Below are 10,991 nucleotides of genomic sequence, written 5' to 3'. Positions count from 1 at the left end.
AACAGTGACACAGCACAATGTGATCAGAGTGATCCTGACGATGGAACAGATTCGTCTGGGAGGATTCTCACCTGCTGAACTCACTTCAGGTCCACTTCCAGACACTCTGCAGCTTCATGTGTGGAGGACACTCTGCTCATGTGTTCCTCTTCAGTCCTGTGTCTGCCTGCATCTGATCCGAGGACACCGTCACACCCTGATAACTCCTGAGATTAAAAACACTTCAGAGTCACGTGGAAACCGGTTTAACAAGTATCATAAACCGTGTGAGAGGTGATGTAGTTCTACTAACTGTCCACTAGATGGTGGTAACTGAGCGTCTAATGACATAAAGACCAGTGTGCTCCCTCTCCTCATGGACACTATCATAGTGTCACCGCACACAGCTTCTACAGGGCTGCATTACTTTTGTTGTTGTGTTGGTTTTGCTTATTTTTTTGTCATTGACTTCCCAATTGTATCCTGTACATGGATACAGAGTCTTGAATTCGCACTTTACAATTCTCCTACACAGATTACAATCACATGTATTTCTGAATTGACCTTAAAAAGAGATATACGGGGACACAGAGCCAGAACAAAGTAACACACACACACATTCTTTACTATATGCACCCAGCAGGCACACACACACACACACACCCACACCCACACACACACACACACACACACACACACACACACACACACACACACACACACACACACACACACACACACACACACACACACACACACACACACACACACACAGGCCTTAGAGTGTGAGCCTCTCAGGTTATTTTGGGGGTCAGCTGTCGTTGTGCCATCAGCAGGAACTCCTCCTCCTCCTTTCTGTCTCTTCTTCACCTCCTTCACTCCACTGATCCTGGTAAGAATATTTCTTCTCTCTGTCTCTTATCAAATATTTAGTTTCTCTAAAGTTTCTGATCACGTTTGCATTGATGTTGAGTTGTAGCCTAATATCAACAAAAGTGATTGTGTTGTTGCTACGTTGTACTTCTTCTGTGAGTTGACTTGTTGTGGAAAATGCACTTTGTATACCCTATAGGCATTGAAATAACCTGATAATACTTTACGGTCACTTATATGTTTATATACTTATATGGGTTTAGTGTGTAATATTACTATAATGTACTATAACAGGGTCAAATACATGAAGGGATTGGTAATGGCTGCCATGGCACGTTGAGTTGCTTTGTCACTGTCAGTGTCCGTAAGTCCAGGTCAGTGTAAAGATCTGTCCTCACCTTTTACAGTGGGATCATTATACAGGTTCATTTAATGCATTTAAACGTATTTGTCTTAGTTTAATTATTATGATTATGATTATGATTATGATGATGGTTTAAGGCATAGATATAGTTCAAATGTAATTTATTGATGTTTGTTGAATGTTTTGACCTTTTATATGCTGTTTGAAGTTGAATTATTGTTCTATAAAAACGTACGATAATTCACAAAACGTAACATATTTTATTTTAACTGTCTCTTTGAGTAAATAATGAATCCCCCTATATATCATTTGTATAGATGGCAAAAATTGGACATCAACAGAACAGCAGTATGGATTAACATTCTCATTTGAAGGGATTTTATTAATTATGCGTTGTTATAAAATCTCCAAATATGATGTCAACAAAACAGCAAGAAAACAAGGTTGCTGTTATTAGAGCCTGGAGTTATACAAAATAATATTTGTTAACAAAACTATAATCCTCAATTGACTTCATCTACCAATGCTGTTTACTTCTTTCAAGCTGAGATATGTTTTGAAGTTAGTTGTATTGGTCATGGTTATGTAACGAGAGGATTAAAAAGTATACATATATTTATAAAAGTTGTTAATTTTAAAGGGATTGACCGCTTGAAACTCAGGGGGAGGGCTTTGATTGGTTGCGTAACTTAGTGGGTGGAGTCATACTTTTTCATCAGGGGGGGTTGCTACAACAGGAATTTGGGGAGGGGGAGCATGAATGAGAGGAAGCAGGTAAACAGACACAGTTAGTACCTAAAAAAACACACAAATACCTTTTGTCGTGTGTGTGTGTGTGTGTGTGTGTGTGTGTGTGTGTGTGTGTGTGTGTGTGTGTGTGTGTGTGTGTGTGTGTGTGTGTGTGTGTGTGTGTGTGTGTGTGTGTGTGTGTGTGTGTGTGTCCATATTTGTACTCTCTCAGAATAGATGACACTATAACAGGTGTTGTCTTGAGTGTGTGTGTGTGTGTGTGTGTGTGTGTGTGTGTGTGTGTGTGTGTGTGTGTGTGTGTGTGTGTGTGTGTGTGTGTGTGTAAGTATGTGTGTGTGCGTGTTTGTGTGTGTGTAAGTATGTGTGTAAGTGTGTAAGTTTGTGTGTGACAAAGTGGGGGCTGGCTATTTTTAACTGACCAGATACAATAACGGTGACAGAGCGGTGAGGGCGGACACACACACACATGTTTATTTTTAGTCACTTGTGGGGACATCCCTTTTTTTGTCACTTGTGGGGACATCCCTTTTTTTGTCACTTGTGGGGACATCCCTTTTTTTGTCACTTGTGGGGACATCACTTTTTTTGTCACTTAGACTTACATTCATTTCCTGGAGACTTAACATAACCCTTGGTCATCATTAGAAAGTAACTCAGTGCATTTACTCAAATACGGTACTTGATGTCACGGCTGGATGGCGAGGTATATATAGTATGCAGAAGATATGTTGAAAGCAGTAATCCTTTATTTCCAGAACTAGGCCAGGCAAACAAAGTCAAAACTGGGCAAGACAAAACATAAAGTTGCTCAGAACATAAATCATCCAACAACATCGAGAAACTCACAATGACATACAAAAATAAAACAGAACTTAAATACACACAAGACTAATCACACACACAAGACACAGGTGAGGAGGGAGGAGAAAGCACAGGGGCACCAGGTGAACACAATCAGGTAATCAGGCAGGAGGGAACACAGAGACAGGAAGCAACAGGCAAGACGAGGAGCGAACACTTTTCAAGATAAAACAGGAAACCAAAGTCAGATCAAGACAAGACAAAACACAACACAGACAGATCGGGACACTTGATATATTATTGAGGCCCCTTTAAAAGTTCTGCACAAAGAGTACTTTAATTTGTGATGTTTAAAGTACATTTTATTGATAATACTTCTGTACTTTCATTACATTGCATTTAGCTGAGGCTTTTATCCAAAGCAACTTACAATAAGTGCATTCGACCAAGAAGATACAAACTTGAAGAAAACAGAATCATATAAGTACATCAGGTTTCATAGAGCCAAACATTTCAAGTGCTACTCAACTGGCTTTAGATAAGAGCAAATAATCACTATAAAATCTCACTGATTGAAATGAAATGTAAGTAAGATCTGTTTGATGTTGTTGTTGTGTGATCTAGCGGAAAATAACTTCATATTGCAAATCTGCAGCAATCTGAGCATGGAGACGGTGAAAGCTGAGCAGTTGGTGCCCCCCCCGGCTAAGGAAGCTCCTCTTGCAGCCTCCTCCCCCTCCAACAACCCCATGGACGAGTACAAGAGGCGGCTGGAGAAGATCCTCAGCTCCCACGGCTCTGCGTCCGGCCTCCTGGAAAAACAGGTGAATAAAACATATCAAAACCCCTCGTTTCTGTTGTGTGATTGTGATGTGAGCAGAGGTTGGAAGTAATGGAGTACAAATACTTCTCACATTTTGAACCCAAATACCTGAACTTTCTACTTCTTACATGTTGAACCCAAATACCTGTACTTTCTACTTCTTACATGTTGAACTCAAATACCTGTACTTTCTACTTCTTACATGTTGAACCCAAATACCTGTACTTTCTACTTCTTACATGTTGAACACAAATACCTGTACTTTCTACTTCTTACATGTTGAACTCAAATACCTGTACTTTAAACTTCTTACATGTTGAACACAAATACCTGTACTTTCTACTTCTTACATGTTGAACTCAAATACCTGTACTTTCTACTTCTTACATGTTGAACACAAATACCTGTACTTTCTACTTCTTACATGTTGAACACAAATACCTGTACTTTCTACTTCTTACATGTTGAACTCAAATACCTGTACTTTCTACTTCTTACATGTTGAACACAAATACCTGTACTTTAAACTTCTTACATGTTGAACACAAATACCTGTACTTTCTACTTCTTACATGTTGAACTCAAATACCTGTACTTTCTACTTCTTACATGTTGAACACAAATACCTGTACTTTCTACTTCTTACATGTTGAACTCAAATACCTGTACTTTCTACTTCTTACATGTTGAACACAAATACCTGTACTTTCTACTTCTTACATGTTGAACTCAAATACCTGTACTTTCTACTTCTTACATGTTGAACTCAAATACCTGTACTTTCTACTTCTCACATGTTGAACTCAAATACCTGTACTTTCTACTTCTTACATGTTGAACTCAAATACCTGTACTTTCTACTTCTCTCATTTTCCAAACAGGCTGGTTCCTTTAGTCTGAATGTGTGTTTGATGGCGTGATCATTATTATTTAGAGTCATTGCGTGCCTATTGATTTGAACACGATCCGTGTATCCATCATTTCCTGGTCTTCTCTAAAGAAGAGGGACCAATGGAAACGTTGTCATGTTGCCGTTGTTCAGCATGGAAACATTCATTAGCTAACAATGACATTATTGTTCTATTAATATAAAGGGAGGTCAGGTACTCTTTAAAACAGCTGCTAGTTATGGGTACTTTTTACTGAAGTACATTTCAAAGCCTCTTTACTTTGACTTGAGTAAAGAAGTTTAGTCAGTACTTCTACTTTTACCAGAGTACTTTTAAACACGAGTATCTGTACTTCTACTTGAGTGAAGGATGTGTGTACTTCTACTCGACTGAAGGATGTGAGTGCTTTGAACATCTCTGGATGTGCTATATGTGACATGTATGTAGTAACGTGTGTTGTTCTATCTACTTGTCTTTCGTCCTTTCTTTGTAGCTAATGCAGTTGATGTATTATGATTTTAAAAAGTTGTCTTTTATTATCTGGCCGGGGACAACAGCTGGATATTATCAGTGTTGGTGAAAGCTGCTCCATTCACTGTTTTTTGTGACAGTTGATCAATGGGGACTCTCCACGACACTATAAACAAACAAACTAAACTAAAAATGCAAATTCATTTGTCGCGTTTACGACTTCGTTTTAGGATTTAAAACATTAGACTCAAGACATTAGACTGAAGTTAATCCTGAATCAAATACAAAGTTGAATCCAGGATCAGATGTACCTTTAAGGGCCTTGAACAAGTTTCTCCTCAGTGATTACAATGTTGTGTTAAGGCTCCTTTGTGTCTTGTCTTTAATATGTGTCCTTGTTGATGTCCAAGCTGCTGTGATGAAGCATTTCAGACTTGATCAAAATGTTATCGGACTTTATTCTTAAAGGTTCATGTGGTTTTGATTGTAGAGTTTGATGGAGGCAGAGGTGGAAAAGATGAAGGCGGAGCCGAAAGAGGAACTTCCCGTTGCAATGGAGAGAGGTGAGCGAGGCGGTTTTTAAATAACAAAAACTAATCATATGTCAGTTTGATCTACTGTTAAAGGGAGCACTACAGGTGGAGAGGGTCAAACGTGTCAAATATCACCATTCAGAACTGGGGAGGCTGTGGCTCAGTGGGATAGTGCGCTGAACTTAGTGAATCCGGCGAGCTCGCTCCAAGAACTCTGCAAAGCAAATTATAGTTATTATTTATAGTCAAAATTCTGAGGAAAATAAAAGTCTGATTTTTTTCGGATAAAAAATACAGTTCTGAGAAAAAGAGAAAACTTAGAATTTTTTTTGAAAAAGTTAACCAAATAATTAGTGAACTTTTTGAAAAATTCAGAAAACATTTTTTAAAGTTAGAATTCTGAGGAAAACAAATATTGGAAGAATGTTGAGGGGGGGGGAAGTCAGAATTTAGAATTTTGAGAAAAATTTCAAAATTCTGGGGGAAATGGAAAAGTTAGAATTTTAAGAATAAAATGAAAAAGTTAGAATTTGGAGGGAAAAAAATGTGGAGAATCTTTTTTTTTAAAGTTAGAATTCTGAGAAAAAAGAAAATAGTCAGATATTTTTTGCTAAATCTGAATTTTGAGGAAAACGTGAAAAACTTTATTTTTTGAAAAATGTACATTCTGATACGCAGAGGCGTGTGGCGCAGTGGCTAGAGTCTTGGTGTTGGGATCAGGGGAGCACAGGTTCAAACCCCACTGCAGTCAGCATGTCGTTGTGTCCCTGAGACACTTCACCCCAAAGTGCTCCTGTGGGGATTGTCCACAGTATTGAGTATGTGAGTCTCTTTGGATAAAAGCTTCTGACAAGTGACGTGTGTGTGTGTGTGTGTGTGCCTGTGTGTGTGTCTGCAGAGGTGTCTCTCATCATGAAGAGTCTGAACAAAGGCTCTTCTCCAGCCAAGAAACTGGAAGAGGTGGTCAGGAAATATGCCGAAGTGGTGAGAATTATTCAATATTAGGACTTATTACTTTTAGAGACTTTTTACACAGCAAATCCATTCTGTCATAAACTATGCAATCTTCATTCAATGTGTGTGTGTGTGTGTGTGCAGGCGGTGCAGCAGCGCGGCGATGAGAGGAAGGTGTGTGTGTTGCAGCAGCAGATGTCCATGCTGCTGGAGGAGAGCCGAGGCAGCGCGGCGGCTCGCAGCGAGCTGGAGGCGCTTTGTAGAGAACTGCAAGGACACTACGACACACTGAGGGTGGGTAGATGTGTGTGTGTGTGTGTGTGTGTGTGTGTGTGTGTGTGTGTGTGTGTGTGTGTGTGCCTGATCCTGGTGGCCCTAAAGTTCATGGTTAGCAGCTAAAAATACATGCAGAATCTTAGAATACTGATACTGATATAGTAAAGCCTAATCCCCCCCCCCCTCCTCCCCATCCTCCCCCTTCAGGAGGAAACCCTGAAACGCTGCAGGGACGACGAGGAGAAACGGTCTGAAATCACCAGCCACTTCCAGAGCATGCTGACAGAAATCCAGTCTCAGATCGAGACGCACAGCACCCGAAACGACAAGCTGTGCCACGAGAACAGCAACCTGACCGACAAACTGGAGGGCCTGATGTCCCAGTGCGAGATGAGGGAGGAGGTGAGGGGTCAAAGGTCGACATAATACATCTTCAAAGACAGTAATAAGCCTCAAGTGTTGGGTTTTACGTGTTATAACCATAGAATGAGAATCAGGTTTATTAGCAGGTCGGTTGTACGAGGAATGAGTTTCTGTGGTTTTATATTTTAAAACCATATTAGAAAACTTAATAACATTTTTAACAGAAGCTCTGATGGTTTAACAATTTTAAAATTGGGTGCACATCCAACCCCACAAAATGGTTTCTTTAGGGGGTTATTTAGTTTGTAGAAAGTAGCAAGAAGTGATATGTGACATTAAGCTTAAAGCTATATGCACATAGCCCTTCAACATGATATACATATTAATATATCTTTGAGTTTTCGTCTCTTGTTCATTAAAAAACAAGCAATTGAAGTATGGAAACTTGGGCTTTAGCGACATTGTACATTGTGATTAATATCTTGGGAGGAGGCGTGTGGTGCAGTGGGTAGTGCGTTCGTGTTCAGATCAGGGGGTCACAGGTTCAAACCCCACTGCAGTCAGCATGTCGTTGTGTCCCTGAGACACTTCACCCCAAAGTGCTCCTGTGGGGATTACCCACAGTATTGAGTATGGAAGTCGCTTTGGATAAAAGCGTCTAACATGTGATCTTTGATATTGTACAGAAAGAAGCTGTTAGTGAGTCTGATTCCTCGTCTCTCTGCAGAGTTTGGAGAAGATCAACAAACACCGCGACCTGCAGTACAAACTGACCGAAGCCAAACTGCAGCAGGCCAACGCTCTGCTGACCGAGGCCGAGGAGAAGCACAGGAGAGAGAAGGAATACGTGAGTTAACGTCACCTAGAACTGACCTGGAGATGTGTAGGATGAGATGAGATGAGATGAGAAGATAAGAAGATAAGAAGTAACTTCATTGATCCCATTTTGGGACATTTTTGAATTGCAGCAGAAAAGACAAGGCACTCTGCATTAGAGAAATTAAAAGAACGTTTTCTCTGATCATTTATTTTACATGTGGCCCTTGCCCTCTTACGTAGTAATGGGTTATTTAAAAGTAACCTAACATAATTAAATAGAAGCTGCTGAAAAAACAAATGTAATTAAAGTCAACTTTTTAAATGTTTTGAGTGCAGTTTTTCACTGAATTACATTTTCACAGATATCCTTGTTAAATACTATTCCCAGATTGACTGTGTATTGTTTCTGTTGCCGTAGTTGCTTAGGGAGGCTATTGACAAAACAAAGAAATGCTACGCTATGAAGGAGCAGGAGCTGGCCATGAAGAAGAAGGTAAAGAAACGTCTTAATGTGTCTCTGTCTGTTCTCTCTAACCAGTTACTGGTTCAGGCTGCTGAGTGGAAACTTCAGACTCAAACACTCAGGGAACAGGGGAACTTGATGCAGGTGCAGGTGAATATTCACTGACAAGACTAACATGCTGACAACCAGGACAGGCCACACACACCTGGTGGAGCAGGAAGAGTTTTCAATTCAAAACAGAGGAAAGAGAGGGCTATAGGGACGTCGTATTTCTGTCTTTACAATCACATGCCTGCATCTTTAATTATTGTGACCAAATATGGTTTTATAATTATCCCGATACACTGCATTTATAGTGGTCTTGTTAACGGTCGGTCTAAGGTTAGGATACACTGTAAAATAATGTAAACTAAGGTGAACCCTGTTGATATAAAATAGTGAGAAAGTGCTGAATAGTTTGTTCAGTAAATAGAATTTGAAAGAATAGAAACAGCACCGTAATCATTTCGTTTTTCCTGAAATACATACATTTTTGGGGTTTCTTTTAGACAGAAACCACCCTGAATTGTTCTCATGTCTGTCTCTGTTTAGGTCTTACTCTGTTTTCTCCATATGTTCACAGCTGACCCTGTATGCCCAGAAGTTTGACGAGTTTCAGGCGACGCTGTCCAAAAGCAATGAAATCTACGTCCGCTTCAAGAACGAGATGGATAACGTAGGTGGAAATAAACTGCGTGGAGCCTTAAAGAAATCTAAGTTTTATAATCTTATTCGAGGGCTCCACTTACTCTGGGTATCAGAAATGTTGGGCGTATTCTTCTTGAATCTTTCCAAGTTTCCAAACCCTTTGATTTTAAACTAATCTCTTTTATAGATGTCAGACAAGATGAAGAAAATGGACAAAGAGTCAACTCTGTGGAAGACGAGGTTTGAGAACTGCAACAAGGCTCTGAATGATATGATCTCTGAGGTATGCTGATGATACGCCGCTGTTTGTCCTTTTCAAAGTCCTGTTGATCCAAAGAACAATAATAATGGGATAACTCATTTTGCAGATAGCTATTTACCATCATAACTGTTTGATTTCTAGTTACATCCCTTGATATCTAATTCTCTCCGTCGCTCTTTCTGTTTCAGAGAACCGACAAATGCAAAGAGTACGACATTTTCGTCCTCAAAATTAATAAGTTGGAGAGGTTGTGTGACGCCCTCCAGAAGGAGAGGGGGATGCTCTATGAAAAGATCAAGCAAATCAGCAAGAACAACTCCAACGTCTCAATGAAAATCTTCGGTGAAAAATCTACTGACCTGAGTCCTTTTGAGCAGCAGGAGCTCCATGAGATCGGGATTGAGGACCCGGTGTTGACGGAGGATATGTCTCGTCTGAAGGAGGAACAGACAAAGCTGCAGGAGTTCGCCAACTCCCTGTTGAATGCACCTGCCCATGATGATGAAGAGGACAATAAGGAGGAAGGAACAGAAGAAGACTTGGTGGCTTCTGCGTTTGACCATTTCCAAACCAAACCTCAGGTCAAGCAGGAGCAGGCGGGAGATGTGAAGTCAGAGGAATCAGCTGTGCCACAGTCAGATAAAGTTACGGAGCCAGCAGCGTCTTCACCCGTGGAGAAAACTTCTGAAGTGATTCCAACAGACACAAAACCAGAAGTCCCGACCCAGGTCATGGACAAAGAGGTGCAACCAGTCAAAGCAGAGGAGGAGATCCTGATGAAACCTGCTGAACCAACACCTGAGCCGGAGGAAGCCAAGATCGATCCACCGACAGATACAAAACCAAAAGCAGTAGTAGAGGCTAAGGTCCAGGCTGAACCAGAAGAAGCACCTTCCGCTCCACCCTCCGAAGACACACCGAAAACGGCTGCCGCTTCCAATGACGAGTCCGCAAAGAAGCAAACCCCCAAGAAAAAGAAGAAGAAGAACGCCAAGAATGCAAGCTAAAGTTCTAAAGGTGTGTGTGTGTGTTATTTGGGTAGAGTGTGTGTGCGCAGCTGAAATCAAACGGTGCCTTTAGTTTGTCCCAATTGTCTTTCTGTTGAGATTCAATGTTCTCAGATGAGGACGGTCCAAAAAGACTCCAGTTGTAATGTCTCGTTTGGCCTGGTGGAGAGAGTGATAAGCCCCACTACAGAATGACAACATCTAAATTATTATTAAATAGTATTATGTTTTTGTCTTTTGTCAAAACAAAACTCCTTGGTTGGTATCTGTGCCAGTAAAACTGCTGTGTCTCTTTTAAACAAAAGAAAGTGTCTCCAATAAAGTCATTTTATGAAAAAGAAATTTGTCTTTTTTTTTTTTCTTTTTTTTTCTTTAACTACTGGTTTGATCCATTTTCTAATTGTCCAACAATATAATGTACTCGATTTATGTTTGAAAAATATTACATTTATTCAGGTTTGGACGTAAAGTGTATATCAAACTGATCAAAGTTGCACAACAACAATAGTGAAGAGGTTTGAAGAAAAGCTAGAGCATGGCAACGTTAAGATAAGATGTACTTTATTAATCCCAGTTTAGGAAATGTTTTTGTTGCAGCAGCATAAAACTAAGCACATAATAACAAATTAAAAGAGTAGAAATAAACAATTCAAAAGTAGAAACATCTGAAAATAGA

The 10,991-nt window shown here is 40.1% G+C and overlaps 1 protein-coding gene across 2 annotated transcripts; it reads left to right on the top strand.

Annotated features, from left to right (window-relative positions):
- Positions 1-722: 722 nt before the first annotated feature.
- On the top strand, positions 723-10,657 carry LOC307016983 (beta-taxilin-like). 2 transcript variants are annotated; one of them, XM_079646397.1, is made up of 11 exons: positions 723-871; positions 3,423-3,591; positions 5,442-5,514; positions 6,383-6,468; positions 6,583-6,732; positions 6,922-7,116; positions 7,805-7,924; positions 8,435-8,509; positions 8,982-9,074; positions 9,234-9,329; positions 9,497-10,657. In XM_079646397.1, exons 2-11 carry the CDS (start codon positions 3,433-3,435, stop codon positions 10,313-10,315), a joined length of 1,866 nt encoding a protein of 621 aa, XP_079502523.1. In that variant the 5' UTR covers positions 723-871; positions 3,423-3,432; the 3' UTR covers positions 10,316-10,657. The 2 variants fall into 2 exon arrangements, with proteins under 2 accessions (XP_079502523.1, XP_079502522.1); XM_079646396.1 differs by lacking the exon at positions 8,435-8,509 and adding an exon at positions 8,315-8,389.
- Positions 10,658-10,991: the final 334 nt, after the last annotated feature.

The sequence above is a fragment of the Notothenia rossii genome, assembly GCF_949606895.1.
Source record: "Notothenia rossii genome assembly, chromosome: 8".
NCBI classification, from domain to species: Eukaryota; Metazoa; Chordata; class Actinopteri; order Perciformes; family Nototheniidae; genus Notothenia; species Notothenia rossii.
The sequence above is the reverse complement of the archived record's forward strand: the minus strand, read 5'-3'. Positions and strand labels throughout refer to the sequence as shown.

Coding starts and splice junctions, on each gene's coding strand:
- LOC307016983 (XM_079646397.1), top strand. CDS start 3,433: ATGGAGACGGTGAAAGCTGAGCAGTTGGTGCCCCCCCCGGCTAAGGAA. Junction 3,592..5,441: donor CCGGCCTCCTGGAAAAACAG/GTGAATAAAACA, acceptor TTTTGATTGTAG/AGTTTGATGGAGGCAGAGGT. Junction 9,330..9,496: donor TGAATGATATGATCTCTGAG/GTATGCTGATGA, acceptor TTTCTGTTTCAG/AGAACCGACAAATGCAAAGA.